We start from the raw sequence: 25,596 nt of genomic DNA, 5'->3' as shown, positions 1-25,596 counted from the left end.
AATTCGTAGTAGTATCGATGATCACCTTGCGTGCACGACCAGGCACAACGCACTCTACTGAAATAACTGAGACGAAACGCAGCTCAATTAATGAGGGAATTGTTATTGAAGCTGCTATGTGCACGACTTCCTGCATGGTGAGACTGTCGTTTGTATGCGTGTATAAGTTTGCATTCTTCAGGCTAGCCTGCGCCTGGCAATTATGAAATTGGCAGGGCTGCAGCAATTGAATTGGGTGTCAGGTGTGGGTGCGCCGCGCCGCTGGCCTCCCGCTAGCGCTGGCGCGCTGCCCGACTAAGGGCCAAGGCACTGGCCTGCCTGCCTGGCAAATGAATGGCAACTGATGACATGGCTCTAGCTGCCATCACCCGGGGGGTGTTTCACGAAGTCGAACTTAAATTAATTTAAGATTGACTAAAAATTATGGTATGCCACTGGTTTCCCTGTTCAATTTCATCAGGCTAATCATCACCCACTTCAAATTATCAGTAGACTACGTCTACCGGTAATGTTTACAGAATAATTTCATTGTTAACATGAAAAAGTCTCCAAAATCTTAATTCTTGTAGAAAGTTGGGCAACATTGCCATTGAAGACACATATAGCATAGATTTACCATAATTTTTAGTCAATCTTAAATTTATAAGTTTGACTTAAAATCTTTGTGAAACACCCTCCAGATGTTTTTCGTGCAGCATGCAGCGTTGCTCTCTGCCAGCAGTCGAAAAAAAGTGCTGCTCAGCTGATGATCTTTTTCATGAAAGTTACTTGTATATCATCAGGAACCTGCTATCTTGCATTTTTAGATTTAGAACTGATCTAGAATGTATCTATACTTTGAATTCATGCACAACCCTGTCGTTGATGAATGCGCATGGCAGATGCAAAGCACGGCGCCTGGTCGGGCGGGCAAGAAGGGTTCCACTTCCACTAGCTCTATGTAACGAGTGCATGATTGCCATAACGTGTTTGTCACAAAGAGAGAGTGATTTTTTGTTGTTGTTTTTGTTGTGACTTAGTTCAATTCAATTGTATTATTTGTGCTTGTGATGAGAAAGGAAAAAAATAGATTTAGAAGTTGCGTTGACCACTGCACTGCATAATTGTGTGGACTGTGTTAACAATAAAAATATCATCTCTAACTCTAAGACTCTAAGAGGGTTGTCCAATTGCAATTCTACTAAACCGAGTTAGACTCTAGATTCTAACAAAGTATAAATGTCTAGGCCTGCCTGAAAGCTTTCCATTCAACATTCGATGACATGTCAAAAGACTTTGTGCAATAGTTTCCCTCATTGTCCACAACGATGGCCAGAGTTTGCTAACGAGTTTAACTTAGTTAGGATCTGGTCTACAGTACATGTGTAGTATTTATAGAAATTCTAGACGTCTGACTCCTCATGTAAGATGTAGGAATCACTTCTGCTACTCGTGCCAGCAAAGCCTAGAGACATATCTATCAATATATGTGAGCAGTTATTGTCTGAAGCTAATCACTGTGCACAAGCTGATGATGAGCATGTTGGTCTTTTTTCTTTCAAAGCAAGATTGTGATGGGTTCTGGCATTTAAATGTATTTGATATATTAAAGCTAATATTTACCGGTAGAACCCTGTTAAGTAGGCCTAATATAACTAATTACAGCTGGGCCTCAATGATGCTAAAGGTGTAGAACTTGTATTTAAGTTGACGTTGTACTACCAGGTAATGTTGCTTTTTGTCCGTAGTTAATGTACTTCTAGCCCGACCAGGGCCCTGTTTTATGAAGAGTTAGAATTAATGATATAGTTGATTTCAACTGTAAGTCTAGGGCAGCTTGTGTGGTAAGAAAATTTAAAATCGATTTTATCTTTTGATAAAACGGGGTCCTGATGCTGTGCGACTTCTGTACAGCGACAGGGCTGTGTGTACTTCAAACAGTATCCTGCTTCACCCACTCAAAGATGGGTGCTCTTGAGTCTTATGACGTTTTACACGTACCAGTACATCCTGCAAGTGTTTCATAAAAGCATTTATTGACATTTAAGTTAAGTCTTATACATAAATGTATTGTAATGTGTATTTATTTTTGAAATATGGTTCTATTCAATCTTTAGCATCTGTGAAAAGACCTAGGCTCTATAAAATACCATGCTGTAGTTCTTAATAGAGGGGCTTGATTCGTCGAATTTTAAAATGAGATCTACATGTACCGGTACCATTCCTCATTACACAGGTTTAGAAGCTGACGGAACTCTACAAGCACCATGGACGTTGTTTCCCTCATCAAAAGCTCCACGCTGGTCCACATCTGGCTGATGAGTACATTGCTGATCAGCGCCCTCATTGTTACGAGCTGCCAGTGCCTCACCCTCTTTCTGTGGCCTTTCAGCAAGAGACTGTATCGTGATGCCAACGGACTCATCATGAACATGCTATGGCTAGGTAACTTTTGTTTTTAGTCGTCAGACAGTTATCTCTTCACTACCATTGTTGTATTTTAAAAAGAGAATATTAGTGTCATCTCCTACCAAGCCTGTTGTACAAAGAGCATACTCTTTGTCATTTAACCAAGAGATAGCTCATCATGAAATTCTCATATGTCTTTAAAGGACAAGTTCACCTTCATAAACATAAGGATTGAGAGAATGTAGCAATATTAGTAGAACACATCATTGAAAGTTTGAGGAAAATCGGACAATCCGTTCAAAAGTTATGAATTTTTGAAGTTTTTGTGCAGTAACCGCTGGATGAGAAGACTACTGCAGTGTGTGAAAAACTTAGATGTCACATGCGTACAACAATATAAGGAAAATATAAAGAGAATTTCACAAAATTTCATCTTATGAAAAAAGTACACATTCCCCCGACTCGTTACCGACAAATGTTATGGGTAATATTATTCCCCCTGCCTTTAGAAAGAGGCAAGTCAAGTGCTCTTTTATTATGCGAAAAAAGTGAAAATATGTTGAATTTTCTTTATATTTTCTTTATACTGTTGTACGCATATGACTCACAAGCTGTAGTAGTCTCCTCATCCAGCGGTTCCAAAACAGAAATTTTAAAAATTCATAACTTTTGCATCGATTGTCCAATTTTCCTCAAACTTTCACTGATGTGTTCTACTAATATTGTTGCATTCTCTCAATCCTTATGTTTATGAAGGTGAACTTGTCCTTTAAGTATACTGTAAAAGCGAATATTTTCACGTGAGTAATTTTTCATGTTCTGCCGAGAAAGATCAATTTTGCATGTTTTTGATTCTGCTGAATCAAGACATCACAAGGTGGTACACACAACAAGGAAAATATTTGTATGCTTTTGTTTTTGCATTGGTTTCTGGTCGCACAAAATGTGTGAAAATTTCCACACCACAAACAGTTTCCAATTTCACAATCATTGCATTTCTGTTTTGGTAATCATTGTAGATGCTTTACTTGTTCAGTCTGTTGCACTGAATTTGTCAGTCTTTAGAAAATACAATTGGTACAATACCTGACACATGACTCCAAGAGAAAAATGATGATTGAAAGTAGTCGATTTTTATTTTGCTAATATCTCTTGTTGCTGTCCTTATTGCATTTAGACTGCTTAAGTTAAAGTTTGTTTCAGCCATTTTTGTGTCATAAATTCCTCCTTGCTATATAGATGCATACATTGGGTCATATCTTGATTTAAGGTTTGATGGGCAAAACTGTCCTTGCCACATAATTGAATTTGTCCAAGAAGAATGTAAGAGAAATGTGATTTCTTTTAATGTTGTGCTATCATGAGCTCATAATGAGTGATGTCAGCATATCATTGATCTTTTTAGAACTAGTATGGCTGATTGACAGCTGGTCGGGGTCAGAGGTCATTCTGCATATGACAGAGGAAGAGATGAGGCTCCTGGGAAATGAACATTGTCTTCTGATCTTCAACCATCGTCAGGACGTGGACTGGCTGGTCACCTGGCAAATTGCAGAAAAGTTCAAAGTTCTGAGAGTATGGAGATTTTCTTCTCAATGTTTCCCCCCCCCCCCCTATCACCATTTCCATGCCATCATCATCATCTAAGTCATCATCACCATCACCATCACCATTACCATCATCACTTTTACCACCACCATTAGCATTACTATCATCGTCACCACCACCACCATCACCACCACTATGATTACTATAACGATATTGCACCACACCCTCCACCATCACCCTCACCATCACCATTACCATCGTCACTACCACCACCATCAACATTACCATCATCACCACCACCACCACAATTACTACATATAACTACATTGTACATGACTACTACCACCATCACCCTCACCATCACCACTACCACTACCACCACCATTACCACCGCCACCACCATCACCACTACCACCACCATCACCATCACCATCACTACCACTATTACCATCACTATCACCATCAGTACCACCATCACAATTACCATCATCATCCAATGGCCAGCATTACCAAAGTATGATCACTTTTTGCACTGCATCATCATCATCAGCACCATCATCATCACTTTAAACATGCTCTTCACCAGCAATACATCCAGTACCGCTGATATCACCATGGCAACACCACTTGTGTGAGCCATACAAATCACAGCAAATTACTGTCACCACCTACCTCCATTGGCACACGGCATGATTTGCATCCCGGTATAGCTTCCTTAGAGCTGCAATTGGAATTACTGCAACAAGTGACAAGTGACAAGTAACAAGAAACTACTGTCATCATTATTATCATCATCATCATCATCATCATCAATATTTAATGCCGCTGCTGTTGTCATCACCATCTTTATTATCATTAGCATCCTCTTTCCCATCACTCACCACCACTGTCTCTTCCATATCATCCTCACCACCAATGTTTACTAAACTTGTCTGTTTCACCAGTTGAAACATGTGTATCATTGTTGATGCTATGTGACTTTAATTCTAATTTTCATCTTCATAAGACTTGTTGATAAAGCTTCAAAAAAAAAAAAGAATTGTAGTAATGTATCATTTGTCACTTTACATTGATGTTATCATTGACAGATGCTTTGATCCTTGGGCAAAAGCCAGAAATTGATATGGAAGTATCACAAATCCTGGGTGTATTTGGACGCATTGATTGTGGTTTGCCAGTCATATTATATCCATTTATGATGTCTGAAAATACTGAAAGGCAAATTCACTGCGACATTAGTAAGCTGACTGCAGTGCTTGAAATACCCATCAGCCATCGGCAATTTGCTGCCGAGTCCCTCTTATTGGCCAGAATGCCTCTTTTAAAATCAAACCGTTCACAGCCACAATATTTTGTTATTCACTTGTGCCGCTTCTAGTGGATTTGTGCCCCCTTAAAAAAGTGGCTTTTACTCAAATTTGATGAAATTCGAGACCTGTGACTGAATGAATTTGTGCTGTATAGAGTAACAGTATTGATGTAGGATACCTATGCATAGTATTACAATCAACATGTGAAGCTTTTGTGATGCGTTCTGCTATGCCTTGACGCCAAAGTTGTCCTGCCTTGTCCGTCTCACACATACAGGGTGCCAAGAGTGTGATGAAGAATGAGCTGAAGTACGTGCCTTTCTTTGGCTGGTCCTTCTACCTCACCGAGCAACTGTTTGTCAGCCGCGACTACGCCAAGGACAAGACGAGCCTCATGAAACACTTTAAGAACATTACAACATTCCACCACCCATGCGTCGTAAGTTATTGATCTTATTATCCATACATTATTTTGGCAAGCTCTCACATCTTACTGTTTGTCTGTCTTTTTGTTTGTTTGTATTTGTTTGTTTGTTTGTTTGTATGAAAATAGTCACTTTTTAGTAGTCTGTAATAGCTTATGAAACATCAGTTCACATACTCACCCACTTCCAAGCTTTAATTGGCAGTTAAAGGTAAACATCAGGGCCCCATTTCATAAAAGGTTGATACGATGACAACTCTTGCTGGAATGGCAATTGTCATGGTAACAACAAGAATCCAGCTTCCTGATTGGCTGTTGCTATTGGAAGTTGCCATTCCAGCAAGAGTTGCCATCCTACCATCTTTTATGAAACAGGGCCCAGAAGAGCTATCTATTGTTGAAACTGCTTGCCAATATGGAAAGAAAAAGTCTGAGTGTATTTGTGTCAGCTTTTTTCCGACCCCCTGAATCAAAAGGAAAAGAAAAACCAGACATGATCATATCGATTTGTCCAGAGCAGATACCTAAGTGTCTGCATGTTTCCAGTTGAATTCCACTTACTGTGTAAATCTGGGTTGCACTCAAGCACCATATAGAGTTTTGAATGCTGTCTGCTTTCATCAGGTATTTTACCAGAACATACCAGTGAATGGTTGTCGAACCAATTTTATAGGGCTCAAGTGAGTACAGTGTGTCAATATGACCTGTCTGTTTCCTGTTTTTTCAAAAGTTTGATAGCCCCCAGAATGAGCTGTGAACAGCTGAAAGTCATTTTCACAAGCTTACAAGCTGCTGGTTAATATGAATCGGCTTTTTTAATTCAAGCAATTAAGCGACCCAAAGAAAGAGGGTTGTTATATTGCCGCAGAGTATTTTCAGGGAATTTTGGTTGTATATATAAAACAAAAAAGAGACAATCTCGTAAATTTTACCGGTATGAATTTTATGTGCTTGGTATGGAATAGCAGACAATGTGGTAGCATGACTAACTCAGTCCTACATTATGTTTACTGTTCCTAATATGTACATTCTCTCTACATCCTTACAATTTACTGTTTACATTGTACTACAATCAGATTGCACTGCATTGCTTAAGTCACTTTTCCTTCTTCTCATCACAATGATGCTTGCCTGAATCTCATATACATTTGTGACCCTGCACCTCAAAACAAACAAAAAGTCGCCAGACATGAATTTTTAATTAAGACCATATTCTGAAAGAGCAGACTTTAAGCTTTAAAATGATGTATAACTCAAATCAAATGGACTCTCCTAACCTATCTAAATATGGGAAAGAAAACACAAACTCAGGAAAAATGTGAACTGAGAAAAGAGGCTCTGAAGTACAGTGTCTATTCAAGCGCTTAATCTTTACCAAACCGTGCTGGCTGTGCGATGAATAGGACAAAAAAACAGGAAGTAAACCACCAGAGTAACAACAATGAAGAGATTATCAAATTAAACTGAAATTAAGCATGCCTCATTAACACATTCTGTCCATAATTAATGCCAACTTTCAAAGCAGTAGCACTATCCTTTCAAAAGTTATTAGAGTTGAAAGTGAAGAGTATGGACAAGGTTTTTCAGAAATGAAAATGGGATTCTAAAGACACACCTAATCACGCTATTCTACCAAAAATGTTCGAGATAAACTGCTGAAAAAACACACTTTCCTGCCCGTTTTATGATACCAAATTTGAGCATAATGTAAAAGAAGACCCGCTCTTTCAGAAAATATGAAAAAGTCAAGTTCGGCTAGGTTGAGCCATTTCACTTATTTTCAGTCCTCACGCAAAATCAGTGTGTGCGACTTTATGTTCGTTTTGAGGTGCACGGTCACATTTAAACACAGACACCCCCATAACTGTTAAGTAGTAAAGTATGTACAATCCAGCTACCAGTATACAATCTGCATCCACACTTGAATGTTATCTTCTATGATCGCTTTGTATGCAATGCATGAGGGCATTGGTGTTCACAGGTCATTTTTTTTTCCTTTGTTCTGTCATTTCAATATATGAGTGACATTGTATAGTACTTCATTCCTTTGATATCAGCCAGAGGGCCCAAATGCTATTCAAGCATGGCGAAAAAAGAAAGAAAAAAGTACACTGTACTGCTGATTCGCATTAGGAAAAAAATATGAAAACTAATCAGTAGTATTTTCCAAGAAACGCATGGGAATGACAAAATTGAGAGATTATTTATGACAGATGGTGTATCGACGGTTCCACAGAAGTCATAATGTTAGCTGCTTTGATTAATTTTCTCTGAGTGTTGATTTTGATGCCTGATTACCACACAGACATAGTGCCGGTTGTGATTGCAGATTTCATCTGTATGCAAAGACTAGCCAAATTTGGGGGAGGAGGTCAAAAATTTCTGGATAGTAACAGCATAGTTTCACCCTTCTGTATGCTTAAGTATATCCCCCTTCATTTGAATATCATAGTATGGCCCAGTTGGCAAAGTTCAACAATTACTGAAATTGGGCCACCACTATCTTAAACGGTGTCTTTGACAAAAGTAATAGCCGTAACCTACTTATTTACAATGCATCGGTGTATGTACTCCTTATTGTAGCATATATGGCTATATCCTGCTTTAGTTGATAGATATCTGCAGTACAAATATGGACCTTGTTCTCCAGCTGAGTTTTCCTATTTAAAAGTGATTTGATAAGACCCCCTCCGAGCAGGATTGAAATCGAGACTGATATAATTGAATTTCATTCATATCAGAGGATTTCAAAATTTTAGTCTTGACATTTCAGACCTGAATAACTGCAGGTACATGTAGCTGCAGGTCCTGATCATGTGTATGACAGGACATATTTCAGAGTCATCAACAGTAGGTTTCTTTTCTATGCATGATGTGATACATAGGTAGAATGCAGGCAGACTCCATCATTACCACAGCATTCCAGTTGCTTATCCAACTCAAACTCCTAATGCTATATTATGAAGCATTGAATGCAATCAAAATTACTGGCATAGACACACACACAAACAAAATGGCAAGTCTGGCACTTAGACAGGGAAAAAAAATGGTAAGATACAGTATGTGTATTGTTTGACATTGAATAAGAGGCTATGATGCCATTGCAGACTGATAAAACCTTTGTACATTTTGTATTAGGAAGGCAACTGGGGATACTTTGGTATACGTGTATGTCATTGCCGTGTTTTGATCCCTTTTTTAATGTTATTCTAATACCTAATCTCACCCATAGAAATATACAAGGGACATGTATGTTATGTATCAAATACTGCAATATATTGTTACTTTCCACTTTGCAACTGTAACAACATTTTCATTGTTTAGAGGGGCTGTTGCGCACACTTTGTTAGAGTGCTATATTTATGCCAAAGGGTGCAACATGCAGGAAAAACAAAATTGAACAAGAACAAGGAGATGAAATACAAGCTTTTTCACTGAACTTTGTCTCTTAAACAATGAATAGAATATAAATATGTGTGTAAAATGGTCTAAAAAAAAAAACATACCGTGCAGCAAGTGTACTGCTGGCAAGCTTTAGGTGGTGGATTTGTATTGGTGACCCTTTTCTGACTGCTTCTCGTATTTAATGCATACTCTAGGCATGCCTTTCCAAGTACCAGCAAATATCACATCTTAATTTCAACTACCCTGCTATTCAAAGTGCAGGGTGGTTGTCATTTTTTTGTGCGTAAATGGAAACAACAATTGATTTTAAGAAGCATGATGTTGTAATGCAAAGAATTTTTATGATTGTTGCACAAGAAACAAGGAAAAAAAGAAGGAGGAAACTATTGTAATCATACAAATAGAGCTTTTTCACAACAATGGGCCTGCTATGCATTCATCTCCCAGAGTGAACGAAAAAAAAATGTTACATTTCTTTTTTCCATTACCATTAATAAGATTCTCTATTCGATCTGTATTCACCTAGTGAAAAAGTAGAATCTTATTCACGACAGAGAGTAACTGTGTAAGTAAAATCCCTGTAGGCCCTAGCTACACTTTCTGCAAAACAAAACAAAACAGAAATGAATCCCGGCATTCTTTCTCTAAAAACTCTAAAAGCAAACATCTATTTGAACTGAAATAGTACAGTGACAGATGATGGGCGAAAAAGAACTCAGAACTGAGTCCTTTGGTGTAATCTGATTGGTTTTGTAGAAGTTGCAAAATTTTGAATCATGGTGATAGATCTATCTAGGGTGACTTCAACAGGCTTTACTGTATTTCAGATCAGCTACATGACTGATTCACTACTCGTGAAGAAGTCCTTCTATTTGCAAAATGAAATATATTTGATTGAACATAGAAGTAAAAAAAATTATATGTATACAGTGGATATTTGCCAGATATTAATACAATGTAGGTATAACACTAAATTGCACTTTTTTTATGGCAAAGAATTTCTTTATTTTGCAAAATGATCGTTTGTATATTTGTGTTTGGATACACTACACAGATCTACAACAATTCAGTGAACATTTTAATGTGCTCTCAGATTGGCATGTTAGGTGATGGAATGTTTTTAAACAAAGAAACACTTAATATTAAACTGAGATTCACTCAACATTTCAAGGACAAGGCTTGCCATAGTACTGGCTCCATTAGAGTAGGGCCACTGATTTTTTGTTGTTGTTGTTTCATGTTTCATCTACATTTTTATGTGCATTTCTTTTTCCTTTTTTTTTGCTGGCAAATAAGGAAACTGTTCTTTTTGCAAACAAAAGTGTTTTGATTGAATGGTATGTAAGTCTTTGAGATATGGTGGGTGCACAGTGAACAAAGCGTCTTTTGTGCATTCTGGTAGTTGTTCTCTCTCACTTTTTTTGTATAGTTTTTTTTTTTTTTTAGTTTTTGCTAATCTGTGAAGTGTGTAAAATAGTGCAGACAATGTACAATTGCACACACTTGAACTTCAGTCTGTACCAGGAGTCTCTAGAAGTTCTAAACAGAAGGTGTACATTGTATATGTGACTGTGTATCACAAAACTGACATAAAGTTGCACACCCTGATTTTACGTGAGGATTCAGAACAGGCGAAGCACATCAATCTAGTCAATCTTGAGTTTTTTACACTTTCTGAAAGAGTAACCTTCTGCATAATTCTACAGCTTTGGATCATAAAACAAGTTAAAATTGAGTATTAAGCAGTATTTTCTAGAACACATTTTGCTTGTAGAACAGAGTGGTTAAGCATATCATAGAGGCCCCTTTTAATTCCTTAATAATCCTTAACACTCTTCATGTTCAACTCTAAGTATCTTTTGACAGGATGATGGTAAGCTTTCAAAGTGGGTACTAGTCATGGATAGAATGTCTTAATAGAGCATGCCTAATTTCAGCTTAATCTGATAATTCGTCATTGTTGTTGATATGGTGTTTTACATCCTGTTATTTGTCTCATTCATTGCACAGCTAGCATGGCTTGGTAGGATTAAGTGCTTGAATAGACACTATACTTCAAAGCCTCTTTTCTCAGGACACACTTTTTCAGAGGATGGCTTTCTTTTCAATATTTAGATAGGTTAGGAGAGTCCATTTGAATTGAGTTATACATCATTTTATTGCTGAAAGTCTGTTTTTTCATAATCTGCCCTTAACCAAAAATCCATGTGTGGCGACTTCTTTTTTGGTTTTGTGAAGCAGGGTCACACATTATGTACACTTTGTACTTGCATAGACTGACACACCAAGTCACACTTGCGCTGATGACCACTTGTGCAGCTCAAATATCAGATCTGCTTGTCAGTCAAATATCAGACATGTTTGACAAGTGTTTTGTTTATGTACTAGGTAATATTTCAGCTAGCTCATCAAGCAAACTTTCATCCACCTTCAGTTTCTTTTTACAGTGAAGTTTCATATGATGTTTTGTTTCTCAAGGATTTTTTTTTCCCCTTTGACCTCTTTTCCTTTTCTACACCAATTCATACCCAGTGCATCAGAAGTAGTAGTTCTATAAACAGTGAACATTGATTCAGTTTTGTGAATCACTAGAGTTGTACTGTAGCCTTTGTATGTGAATATACTACATGTAGATAAATGAAATGTTGAAAGATGATGCTCAGGGTAAATTGTATTTATTAGGTGATACGCTATCAGCGTATCACCTATTGTGATTGTCAAAATCTCTCTTTATTTTTTTTTATTCTTCTTTCTTTCTGGACAATTTTGTGTCGTCAATATCTCAAGAATGACATTACGAAATAACATGACATTTTCAGTCAACATGTCTCATGACAAAATCTAGCCACAATAGGGTTTTCATGACAGTAACATATCTAAGACGTCATCTAGGCGCCATTTTGTGATTTTCGGACCTTGTCAAATGATCGATCATAACTTCATAACTAGATGTCATTTCTGTATCATTTTCGGTGGACATGAAGTTCAGGTCACGCTCTATCTTACTTTTTAACGCTAGTTACACAGGTCATCATTACGCGCGCGTAAGCGCGCGTCAAAATTTTAAAAGGCTCAAAACGACTTCCCAATGGGAAATCTCGAAGTTCCAGACAATTTTAAGCGTTTCGAACATTTTCTCGCGTGCGCGTCCGTCCGCGCAATTTCGCGCGCAGAGCCCGTAAGCAACATGAAAATGCAATTTTTTTGACTGATTTGGATTCCTGATACTTTGAGTAACAATATCCATTGATTTCCGATCGATTTCGACCTATAACAAAGGAATGCACTGGCGTCAAAGTTGAAATTCCGCGTGCGCGTCTTTCTGCAAATGTAGTGAAAAAACATGTCTTTGTTTATTTCGCCATAGCTCTTTAAATCGTCCGTTGACTCTATATTTCTATTGCATATTACAAAAGTATATGAATTGTAGATAACATTCCAAGTATCAATATTGCCAGGAAAACGCGATGACGTCATCATATCGTCATTTTAAATAAAAAAAGTGGAATTGATTTTTTTTGAGGTACTGTTTCTGACATTCATTTGCTCGTATCTCTGTTGTTTAAGCTCAATATTACCCCAAATTCAGATATGTTGCACTTTGAACATTTGCCTTTCAAGTCCATGTGATGGTTTTGAAATATGATGACGTCATCATACTAGAAATTGTGATTAAAGGTAAAGACTCAAAATCAGACAAGTTTACGTGTTATGTCTATGGGAGGTGATTTTTTTTAAACCATGCATTGACTTGACAACGTTTAAGCACCTTTACCTCATCTGATTTTACTCCATTTCCTCTGAAACATAAATATGTTGTAGCTGAGACAATAAGCTTTAGTAATCATGCATTTTATGTTTTCAAATCTCCTCATCAGGTTGACAATTTTGCAATTTAAAACTGAAAATGAGAATGCAATCTGTACGGAACAATTCCCAATTTTTCTTTGCAACTGTATATTGATCGAATCCACGCTGCCACTTGTGGGAAGTTAAATAGCGCCATCACAAGTCAACACTGTCACGATAGTATTTAGATTTAAGTTTCGCACTCGATCTTCAGGACAGCCATGTGGCATAATCGGTTAGCGCGCTGGTTGTTCATAACGCCATACCGGAAGGCGAGAGGTTCGACTCCCGCAGGACTTTTATCCGTTCTTTCTTTTTTTCTCTTTTTTTTTTCGGCAGTTCAGCTTTACTCCGATGTCATTTATCGTATTATTTTATCAAGTGTACGTAACCTGTGAACACTGCTGCTCTATTTCCCTTGTTTTGTATTGGAGTTTGGAGATTGGGTTTGCTTCATTAATTTTGTCACACTTAATGTTGTAAATTGCCCCTTGTTACAGTGTCCCGCTTGCCACCTTTCGTTTGCTCTTTCCTTTTCTCTTCATTGGTTATTGTTATACTGTAACAGGATAGGTAGGAACATGTACGTTTAAATAACTTGCAGGAATGGGAGCTGAATTGATTAACTCTAGTCCAGGTGTATGGCGTCTCGCTCATCTCTTTGAAATTCCAGGTTGTTATTGTTTGACCCAATAACGGAGTTGTAGACAGGTTATATGTTGCTATAGAGGTATCTTGTGCCACATGAGTGGAAAGCATCACTGTTTAGTAGTAGTAATGAACTTTTTCATGTTGTATATTATGGTATAAATATTTAAGATAAATATATATATATATATATATATATAAAGATTAAAGATAAATTTCACATCCAATTTTCGGTACAGCCGTGTGGCTTTATAGTCACTTAGCGCGCTGCATGGTCATTATGCACTACCTTAGGACGAGATGTTCGAGACCCGCAGGACGCTATCATTTTTTCTCTCTCTCTTTCTTTGTGTTTCTTTTGGCAGTTCAGCTTTATTCCGATCGATGTCATTTATCGTATTATCTTATCAATTATACTACCCCACGACACACAGTCGCTCAAGTTCCTTTTTTTTTGTCGGAGGCTGGAGGTTGGATTTGCTTCATTTATCATACGTATTGTTTAAATTGCCCTTGGTACAGTGCCCCACTTGCCACCTTTCCTTTTCCCTTTCCTTTTCTCTACGTTTGTTCCTGTTACATTGTCACAAGACAGGTCGGAAAATAATTTGCATAACTCAACTGGAGCAGGAATGGCAACTGAATGAATTAACTCTAGGCCAGGTGTATGGCGTCTCGCTCATCTCTTTGAAATTCCAGGATGTTATTGTTTGACGCAATAACGGAGTTGTAGACAGGTTTTATGTTGCTATAGAGGTATCTTGTGCCACATGAGTAGAAGGCATCACTGTTTAGTAGTAGTAATGAACTTTTTCATGTCCCTCCATGTCAATTATAGTGTGGTTTAAAGGGGTTGTGTGTCTATCTGCCAAAGAAAAGGAAAAACTTATTTTTGTCATGGCTGCTTCTCTATACGTAGCCGTAGGTAATGAGTGTTGTTGGTATCTGAGCAGTGAAGAACAGAGCATCAGGCTAAAATCCCCCTTAGTTATACGCGCTAAGCGTTCAATTTGATATATCTTTCTTTATGAAGTCAATCCCTGCTAATGGAGTTACAGAATTATGTTATGACACGTTTCACTGAAAGTTTGTAAAGCAAAGTTTATGGACAAGGCAAGCAATTGTACATGAATAATACCTACCATTGATTTCAGAGGGAAATTATGGTATGCATAAATGTAAGGGTATCATTGCTTTGGAATTGCTGAGACAATATGCTTGGCACGAGGGCTTCCACTTCTAATAACTGATCCCTTTGAAGATGTGTCGGTCACGGGTGATCGTCATGATTCATCTTTCACGTAGAAGCTTACGTTCCACACTCTTGGTTCGAGAAGACTTACCATCATACTTCAAATTGTTATTAAAGGTAAAGACTCAAAATCAGACAAGTTTACGTGTTATCTCTACGGGAGGTGATTTTTAGCTCACCTGAGCCAAAGGCTCAAGTGAGCTATTGCGATCGCCCTTCGTCCGGCGTCCGTCGTGCGTCTTTTTTTACATTTTCATCTTCTTCTTGAAAACCCCACGACCGATTTTCATCAAACTTGGCAGGTAGCATCCCTAGGAGGTTAGGAACTCAATTTGTTAAAATGGGCACCATGCCCCACCCAGGGGGCCCCCAGGGGGCCCCAACCCCCCAAAATTAAGGAATCTGTGAAATTCTTCTTCTCTAGAACTAGAAGTGATAGAGCTACGTTAATACTCTGAGTTAGTACATTGATGACTGTAGTTTCAAGTTTGTTCATGGCAGAATCAGGGGTGCCCCCCTTGGGACCCAGGGGAGGGGGGTGAGGAGGGGTCCTAATGGGGCCTAAATTGTACATTTTTATCTTCTTCTTGAGAACCCCTGGACCCATTTTCACCAAACTTGGCAGGTAGCATCCCTAGGGGGTTAGGATCTCAATTTGTTAAAATGGGCACCATGCCCCACCCAGGGGGCCCCCAGGGGGGCCCAAACCCCCAAAATGAAGGGATCTTTAAAAATCTTCTCTAGAATCAGAAGTTATAGAGCTGAGATAATACTATGAGTGAGTACATTAATGACTGTAGTTTCAAGTTTGTTCATAGGAGATCCAGGGGTGCCCCTCTTGGGGGCAGGGGGTGGGGGGGGGGGGGGGTTGGGAAGGTCCAAATGGGTGCCTGAATTGTACATTTTCATCTTCTTCCTGAAAACCTCATGATGGATTTTCATCAAACTTGGCAGGTAGCATCCCTAGGGGGTCAGGATCTCAATTTATCAAAATGGGCACCGTGCCCCATCCAGAGGGCCCCAGGGGGCCCCAATCCCCCCAAATTAAGGAATCTTTAAAATATTGGGCCCTTATTGTACATTTTCATCTTCTACTTGAGAATGCCTGGTCAAATTTTGGTAGAGCTGTGAATAATTTAGATTAGTGACTGCGTGAAAGGTGAACTTGCGATACTCAGGTGAGCGCTAGACCCGCGGGTCTCTTGTTTTTTATGCCTCCGTCACGAAGTGGTGCCGGAGGCATTATGTTTTCGGGTTGTCCGTCCGTCCGTCCTTCCGTCCGTCCGTCCTTCCGTCCGTCCGTCCGTCCGTCCGTCCGTCCTTCCGTCCGTCCGTAATGAATTTTGTGGACAAGGTAACTATCAAAACCTGTTGAGGTATCCTAATGAAACTTGGCATGTATGTGTATTAGGGGGTGAAGTTGTGCCTATCAACTTTTGGGTGCACATGCTCAAGGTCAAAGGTCAAAAGGTCAAGGTCAAATACATAAAATTTCACTATTTCCTTCATATCTACTGAATGCCTGAAGATATTTTCTTGAAACTTAGTGTATACATGTATTACCCAATTAAGATTCTCTGGTGAAAGTTTGGGTCATGAGGTCAAAGGTCAAAGGTCAAAAGGTCAGGGTCAAATACATCAAATTTCACTATTTCCACCATATCTATTGAATGCCTAAAGATATTTTCTTGAAACTTAGTGTATACATGTATTACCCAATTGATATTCTCTGGTGAAAGTTTGGGTCATGAGGTCAAAGGTCAAAGGTCAAAAGGTAAGGGTCAAATACATAAAATTTCACTATTTCCACCATATCTATTGAACGTCTGAAGATATTTTCTTGAAACTTAGTGTATACATGTATTACCCAATTAAGATTCTCTGGTGAAAGTTTGGGTCATGAGGTCAAAGGTCAAAAGGTCAAGTAAAAATATTAAAACTTTTTTTTCTCCGTACCTTGGAAAATTGTTCAAGGTATCTTCATGGAACATAGTATATACATGTACTGACTGGAAGTGATTATCTAGAGAATGTAGAGTTCATGGGGTCAAAGGTCAGGGGTCAAAGGTCAAGTGCAACACTTCAAAATTTTACTATTTCCCTCATATTTATGCAATGCCAGCAGGGTTTTTGTTTTTTTTTTCACTTGGTGTATGCATGTGTAACCTAATAGACATTCTCTGGAAAATTTTTTTTTTCTTCTTTTTTTGCCTCAAAGGTCAAAAGGTCAAAGATCAAGTGAAAGTGCTGAATTAACTTTTTCCTCCATATCTCGGAAGTGGCTAAAGTTATCTTGAAACTTAGTACATATTATTCATGTTCTACCTGAAAGTGATTATCTTTTGAATTTTAGGGTCAAGGGCCAGATGAAAATGGTAACAATTTACTATTCAATTCAGAAATTGCACGTTTTCTCCACACCTGTACCTTGAAAATTACTCAATGCCTAAATGTATGAATGGGGCAAAGTCAAGTTAAAGTCCTTTAAAATCCCTAGATACATGCTCTCCTATTCATCCAATTAAACCTAGGTCAAGGAAGGTGAACATTCAACACATTTGTGACAAACTTGTCATTTCAATATTTTGCCAATTTTGTGAAAATGTAATCACACATTGTCCACATGTACTATCTAGACCTATTGGGAAAATCATGCATTATGGCGGAGGCATACCAGTCGCCAGAGCGACATTTCTAGTTTTTAATGTGCATTGACTTGACAACGTTTAAGCACCTTTATCTCAGATGATTTTGCTCCATTTCCTCTGTAACTTAAGTGTGTGGTAACTGAGACAATAAGCTGCAGTAATCATGCATGTTATTCTTTGAAATCTCCTCATTAGTTTGACAATTTTGCAGTTTAAAACTGAAAATGAGAATGGAATGTGGACAAAACGATTCCTGATTCATCTTTCACATACATAACTTTACGTTCCTCTTTTTTTCTCGTTGAGACGTATGGCCGAGTGGTTAAAGGCGATGTCTCAGAGACGTGAGGTTGCACACGTGCGGGTTCGAACCCCACAAGATCACGAAACAAAATACTTAGCTATTTTACTTTTTTTTCTTCAATTTTGTATTACATATTCGTCCATGTAGAAATCACATTCGTATATAAACGCACCTATACACACACACAGACACACACACACACCATATCCCTCTTTTTTGTGTTGGAGACCATATTGCTTCGACTGCTGCAAAATTTTGCAGGCTGACTTTGTCAAACTGATCATAGTATGTAATGACGACGACGAAGGTGTTGTACTTTGAACAATTGTCTTTCAAGACCATGTCATTGTTTTGTACTTTGATGACGTCATCACACTGAAAATTGTGATTAAAGGCAAGGTATCAAAACCAGCCGATTACAGGTTTTATGTTTACGGCACATATTTTTCCCAAGTTGCCAGAAATGGCATAGCGACATCAGTAGTTCCAAGGCCGCATTTCCGTCTAGCAATGCAATACATGTTCACGCGGCCACGTTAGTTGAGTGGGCATTGACTTTTCTCCCTGTAATATCTATACATTTCTTTTTTGCCTTACCATTTCCGTGGATGTCCCGTGGCCGAGAGGTTAGAGAAACGGTTTTGCATGCAAACTCAATTATAACTTCAAGGTGCCTATATCACATTCTTTTCTTTGTCGATCACAGATGACCGACATCTGATAACCCCAAGCGTATCACCTAACTCGTCAGTCTGACGAGTTTCATATCTCGTTTATTTGTTTGTTTGTTAGTTTTTTTTGTTATATTTCAATATGACATGCTCAAGACACCATTCAGTGCTTTGTGATTACTACTCTGTATGAAAGCATGATACTGACTTGAAGTAGATGATTAAAAGTGGTTACATAGCATTTGTATGATGCATTGTGCCTGGTTGCCACCATTTGCTGACTATTGCCAATCACTTGGGGCAATTCACAAGGGGTTGGCATCATTCGCCCATTTTCTGGTGTGAATACATGGGTGAACCTTCATCTTCACTGGGTTAGCACCTTTCTATTTGCGACGAATGAATGAAGTGGGATCTTTTACCTGCATGACATATGGCTAACTCACACATGGGACCTCCATTTGATGTCCTATCAGAGGGACAGCATGTTTTTGCCTCTTACTAGGAGAGGGGACGACATGATCTCACACAGCATTGCTCAGCTAGACTCCATGTGATATTGAACCCGAGCCCACTAGTTTGCATTGCGGACACATTACTGACCAAGCAACATAATATCGTGATGCAATTTTCCTGTTAAAGCAATACTTTTATTGCAATGTGAATGGAGGTTTAAAACTTTGCTGTTTTAAATGTTGCAATATTTTGCACTGAGAATGGGTTAACATGTTTTATCATTTCTTCTTTTTTTTTTCCCTGCAGACATTGATCTTCTGTGAAGGGACTCGCTATACCAAAGAAAAGTACGAGAAGAGTCAGGCATTTGCGAAGGCAAAGGGACTCCCCGGTCTCAAGCATCACTTGTTGCCGAGAACCAAGGGGTTCAACCTGTGCGTCGAGGCGTATAAAGGGAAAGGTGAGGGGAGGCTACAATCTATCCATTTTAACCCTAACTTACCTGCGACCATTCCGGCGCGCAAATTTTTTTGACCACGCCGCTTGCTGACTTTTTACTTTCAAGTCTCCCGCAACTTTTGAGACCAAATTTGTCGCACCCGGGCATACCGTTCCGAAGCCACGCCCCTTCAAAAATTTTTCGTCAACCCCAAAATTGCTCAAAAACGTTATTTTGTGTACAAAGTCAATACAAATTGTGTTTTTTCAGTTAATTCATATAGAGATTCATATTCTTAATTTTAATGGCTGAAATCAGTTTATGAGAATTATGCTTCAAAAAATGTGTATGACAAATTCTGCTGAAAAAACAAAAACAAAAGTTTGAAAAAACAACAAAATACATAAAAAATTGATAAAACAATAAAAAACATATGAAAATAATTTTGATACTGAATTTTTTTTTACGCACAAATGTTAGGAATGTCACTAGGAATATTTACACCAAAAAAATCAGCATTACATAAGCTTTTATAAGCCAATTACAGACGAAAATGAGGTTTTTTGCATATATTTGCATAATTAATTAACTTAATATAGAAAATGCAAATTTTTGGAAAATTTACTTTAACAGTCTTGTAGATTACATCCGGCTTTATGTTCATGCAAAATTTTGCGGCGATCGCGCGATCAATGGCCGAGATCTGAAGGGGGGGGGCATAATGCCCCCCCCCCCCCCCCCCCCCCCCCCGGAATTCAAGCTCGCTAAATAGCCCAGGTATTAAAGTTAGGGTTAAACCTTGAAAACCCTTTTTGTGCACAAATCCTTTCGTAATATCTGTGAAATATTTCACACGATGAAGAAGGCAAATGTTGAGCACTTATACAATTGTATTCCATGTTTACCATGGCTTTTCAAAATCTACTTTAGCCTGGTGGTTGTGTTACTACTGGGCAAGCACTAGCTGGTAATCTCAGTTCTCGCTGTAATCAGTAAACGGTGTGTACAGTTCTGGTTGAGGTGAGGATTTAGCTTTTAACATTTTGCGAGATACTCAGAAACCACTCTGTGATATGTCAAAGAGCGTACAATTTTTAAAGGGGTATCAAAAGTTTATTTGATGAAAATCGGTTTTGAAATGGCTGAGATATCTAAAAACAATGTGAAACAAAGAGATCCTAATAAAAGGCGTGGCCTGTCGCCTTTTATTATTATCACTTATTTGATATCTCAGCCATTTGAAAACCAATTTTCATCAAATAAACGTTGAATCCTTCGTAAAATTACATGCTCTTTCATATCTCATAAGAGGTTTCTCATTATCTCATTTAGGAATGTTCAAAACATCAATCCCCATCTCAACCAGTACTGTACAGTCCCTTTAAAGATGGCATCTGATTTTGATTACACAAGGGACACAGGAGACCATGTTGGATATACAATGACATCTATCCCAGCAAAACTGTTCCTTAATCCTCAAATTCTTTCCTCATTGAGGTGGTAACCCTGGTCCTCATATATGCACACACAACTCCACTAGGGCCTTTTCCCCTTGTGCCCCAAAGCTGGAATAGCCTCCCTGTTCATTAGCGGCACCATGGTCCCATGTTATTGAAACATTCAGAAATGGACTCAAAACCTACCTTTTTCAAGCTACAAATCATTATCCTGCAGTTTTGTTCACGTTATGTTATCTGACTGGTAGGTACCTATTGTAATATTTGTGCATCTAGTGATTATTTGATATATGTCAGTGTTTGTATTGTCATAGTTAATTTAGTAATAATAGTGATTATTTGATATATGTCATTGTTTGTATTGTCATAGTTAATAGTCATTATTTGATATATGTCATTGTTTGTATTGTTCTAGTTAATGTGCTTCAGAATATTTGAATATGCAAATTGATGATAATAACAATTATGATGATTATTATTATCGATATCTTTGTGAAATAACATGAATATTGGATTCATTTCAATAATGCAAGCATACAAAATTGGCTGGTCTTATTTCTGCAGTTCCTGCACTCTATGATGCAACAATAGCCTACAAAGACGGGGCACAGTCATCTCTCTATGACCTGCTGTGTGGAAAGAAGTTTGTCTATCACATTCACTCTAGGTGAGAAATGGTCCCAGTCTGTGGTGATCGCAGAAGGTGCCTACCCCCACTCGCTTCTCAGTGGATCTTGTCCAAGTTTTCAGACACTCATCATCAGTGATTGAGAAAAATGAATGAAATAGACATACATGTACATGTTTTTAGTGTTTTATGTGTTTGTTTGTTTAGAGTCCACGTTTTGATAGTGTGGTCATTATTGAATCCAGCTGATCTTTCCTGTGTGTTACAGCACTTTGATAGCTGTAACTTCCTTTGAAGCCATTTTATACATACTGTTTTTATTTTGGTGTGATGTATTGATGGTGCTCTTTACGTTTGTGATTTTCGCAAGTCAACTGAATTTCTTAAAATGAGCAACTTACCGGAATTTTGTCTCCTATACTTCAAATGGAGTCAGGTTTGTGTTGTCTGCAAGGTGAGAAATCACCCATAACAATTTTTGAAAAGGGATAATTTCTCACTCCATCATCAAAGTCCTCTGTTGCAGATTTATTCATCTGAAAGGAAGGAAGGAAGGGAAGAAAGAAAGAACTCATGTTTCACAATCCTAAGTCCCATTCCAAGACTGGTGTGATACAGTAGGAAATAAGTAAAATTACACAATTCCCATCCTTGTGCCAATCTTTTTGTTTGTTCGTTAAGATAAGTTTAGCAGATTTATTAAGAAAGATCGGTAAGAGTTTAAAGAAAGGAGAGCTCATCGTATAACCCTGTCTGTTATTTGATTCTTATTTACGTATATTAGTCTATTGCTTACGTGTATATCACTTTCTTTTCATATTTGTACATGTAGTCATTTTTCTGAACATATCTTCAAATATCATAATTGCATTTATTTACTTCCAGGAGGATACCACTAGAGGAAATTCCAACCGATACAGAGGAGGCAACATCTGAGTACTGTCATGAGCTGTATCGGAAAAAGGTGATGTCATTGTTCTCCTGACAGCTAAATGTAGTAGATTTACCAGTGGAGTGGTATTTGCAGAGACTCCAACTCTCCCGTTTTCAACGGGAGATCTCCCGCCGAAAACCCATATTTGCAAGATCTCCCGTTCTGTTTGAGATTTAATTTCTCCCGCCCTGGCTTTTTGTCTCCCGTTGGAAAGGATTTCTTACTTATTTCTATCGTATGTTAAAAAAATAAGCCTTAGATAGCACCAGAGAGCATCTAGAACCGTGGGAATTTCGCGCTTCGCACACATCAAGTTGGAGTCTCCCGTTTGCTAAGGGTTTCAGGCGGGAGAATCTCCAGATCAGAAGGTGCTTGGGGTTGGAGTCTCTGTATTTGTTGGATTCCAAACAATTTGTCTTCTGTATTCAGTGATGAGTTTTAGCTCTATACCAGAAGGCATGTATGTATTCCAGGGCTCATTTAGTAGCAGATTTGGTTACATGATTTATCAGAAGTATTTCCAATTTAATGAATGGGTATTTATTTGCCATCATGCGGCACTGGGTAAATTGAATGTGTGAGAAGCTGCTGTCTACAGCAACTGGCTGTTAAAAGAGTTAAAGCCAAAACATAGTTTTTCCAGTGGCTGCATACAGTGCTGATTTTTGCTCTAAAATGGAGACAAGTGCATAAGAATGTGAAATAGGCAGTAACAACACAATTTCAGTTTGGTAAAATGAAAGTGTGGAATGTTACTGAAAAAAGGTACGCAGGAAGTATTGCAGTCTCTGAGTATTCTTGAACATGGTTTCTACTTGATGCTTTGTACATTGATTACAAAACATCAGTAACATCGATTACAATATATTGGGCTAGCAGTATCCCATATGCAAGAATGAATAGCATGCAGCCTGTTAGCAGCCTACAATCAGTACTGCTTCTAGGACACATTTTGTAGTAATGTTTACCTATCTACTGAATTGGGGGAGGGGAGGGTTCTTGAATAAAAGTTGTGTACACCTACTTTTATTATTCCAGACGTTTGATCTCAAAATACTCCAAAAAAAACTTACGAGTTCTGAGTTTTGTGGTAGACCCTTGTATAATACTCCAAAACAACTTACTGTTCTGGGTTTTGTGGTAGACCCTTCCAGTGTATTGCTAGCAAATTCCAAATGGTGGAAGATGAATTTAGTGCCCTTCTGAGAACTATGTTTTAGCCTTAACATCCTATGCTGTCTTCCTAAACCGAGGTATTCTGCATTGATTTGCCAATTCTCTGCCAAACAGGACGAGACGTACCAGTACTTCCTGGACCACAACACGTTTGCCGGCTACGACGCGGAGCGAACCGAGCACCGCCTACCCCAGTCCATGCGGCCCAAGTACGTCATGGTCTTTTGGACCCTCACCATCGGTCTTCCCCTCATCTACTACACCCTGCTTGTCCTTCTCTCCGGCTCCACGGTCCTCATGCTCATCGTTGTGGCCATCTTTTATGGAGGTGGGCAAGACCAATGACCGCATTCACACGTACAAAATACTGTATACGCCATATATTTCGCAAGTCTAAATTTTTGCGAATGGGGAATTCCTGACGATTTCACAAGTGGTTGAATTCGCGATCTTGGAGTCCTGTACTGAACGGAGAAGTGTACACGCATACTTTACATTCACATTGGGATCAGAGTCGGTATTTCACGTGTTTTTAATATCCCCGAATAGCACCTGACTTGCAAAATTTACGAAAATACAAGCCTCGCAAAATGTTTGGCCTATGCAGTAATGCGATAACGATTGCGATCAAAATCTCAAGATTTTTTACAAGCATTGACATTGACAGAAATATCCCGATCGCGATAATTTGCATATGAATATGTGTATGCACGAAATCTGCCAAACTGGCGCACACAGGGTACTTCACTGCATGTGCTTCTCTTTGCCCTTTTGTTCTTTTCTGGTGTGTCACAGTGTTGTGATGTGCACACTGTTGTGATGTGCAATTTGAATGATGAGATATATAATCTCGAGATTATTTGCTCCAGCATTCACACGGTCACGGTGGGGAGAATTATCATGATAATTCAGAAATAAGTGCAAGATTTTGTAGGATTTACATCGCAATGCTGATCACGATAAGTAGTGGGATTTTTGTGTCCACACACAGGCAAAAATCTTGAGATTTCAGTCGCGATGTAAATCTCGACATTTGTATCTTGCTAATTCGTGTACACGTGATTCTCACTGATGGTAGTGTATGGTTGGAGTGAAGCTAACAGTACTAATAATGATATAAGAATGATAAGGATAATGATCATTATCATTACCTGTAGTAGTAGTAGTAGTAGTAGTAGTAGTAGTAGTAGTAGTAGTAGTAGTAGTAGTAGTAGTAGTAGTAGTAGTAGTAGTAGTAGTAGTAGTAGTAGTAGTAGTAGTAGTAGTAGGAGTAGTAGTAGTAGGAGTAGTAGTCGTAGTAATAATGGTGGTAGTAGTATAAATAACAAGCGTAACAATAGCTGGAACCATCCTGATAAACTTTCCACAGCTCCTGTAATAAAATTTGTACTTTGCAAACAACTATGAAGTGAAGTCTCCTGTTTAATGATACTATTCACAAAGTTTTGATAATGGGTATTTTCATGTATTTCTCCCATGCAGCATTTTCTGTCGTCAAGTCCATGTTGAATTTCACCGTGGCGTCAAAGGGATCGGCTTACGGGAGCAACAAGGAGGGAAGGTCAAAGAGCGGTGTGCAAAATGGCAACGCAGAGTCCAACGGAACGTCGACTCACCCCTCCGACGAAAAGAAGACGGATTGAACAATGTGCCGTGTTATGGTGAATTTTGTGAAACTCTGGTTTCATGGCTTCCTGTGTGAAACCGTGTCTGAAAGTTGTGACATTTTTTCTATATCAGGGATGCATGCTATTGTGGGTCTTTTTTTTTTTTCCTTTTTCTATTCTTCTTTTTTTTTTTTTTTTTGCTGTGAATGTTCACATTCTGGGGCTTTCTTTGATGAAAAAAAGAAAGAGAAGGGTAGAAATTTGTGTTTGATAATGTAAATGTTTTGTGTGAGGCATTATCTTGCCTGGCTGTTCACTTAAACTCTCTTCATGTGGACGTGAAAAATTGATGACCTATTTCACCACTACGTGCCAGCCATCTACCATTGGACCAAATGTAGCAGCATCATTCCACAAATTTCTGAGTGAATTTTAGCATTGAGGTATCTCAA

At 38.5% G+C, this 25,596-nt stretch overlaps 1 protein-coding gene across 1 annotated transcript; it reads left to right on the top strand.

The window, feature by feature from the left end:
* On the top strand, positions 1-25,193 carry LOC139709144 (1-acyl-sn-glycerol-3-phosphate acyltransferase delta-like). Its single transcript, XM_071621104.1, has 9 exons — positions 1-137; positions 2,216-2,424; positions 3,794-3,963; positions 5,524-5,685; positions 19,210-19,363; positions 21,364-21,466; positions 22,313-22,391; positions 23,652-23,865; positions 25,020-25,193. The coding sequence occupies exons 2-9, from the start codon at positions 2,247-2,249 to the stop codon at positions 25,178-25,180; spliced, it is 1,221 nt and encodes a 406-aa protein (XP_071477205.1). The 5' UTR covers positions 1-137; positions 2,216-2,246; the 3' UTR covers positions 25,181-25,193.
* The last annotated feature ends 403 nt before the right edge of the window (positions 25,194-25,596 follow it).

The sequence above is a fragment of the Diadema antillarum genome, unplaced genomic scaffold, assembly GCF_040938485.1.
Source record: "Diadema antillarum isolate AM-2024a unplaced genomic scaffold, OU_Dant_1.0 seq00001410_RagTag, whole genome shotgun sequence".
NCBI lineage: Eukaryota > Metazoa > Echinodermata > Echinoidea > Diadematoida > Diadematidae > Diadema > Diadema antillarum.
The sequence above is the reverse complement of the archived record's forward strand: the minus strand, read 5'-3'. Positions and strand labels throughout refer to the sequence as shown.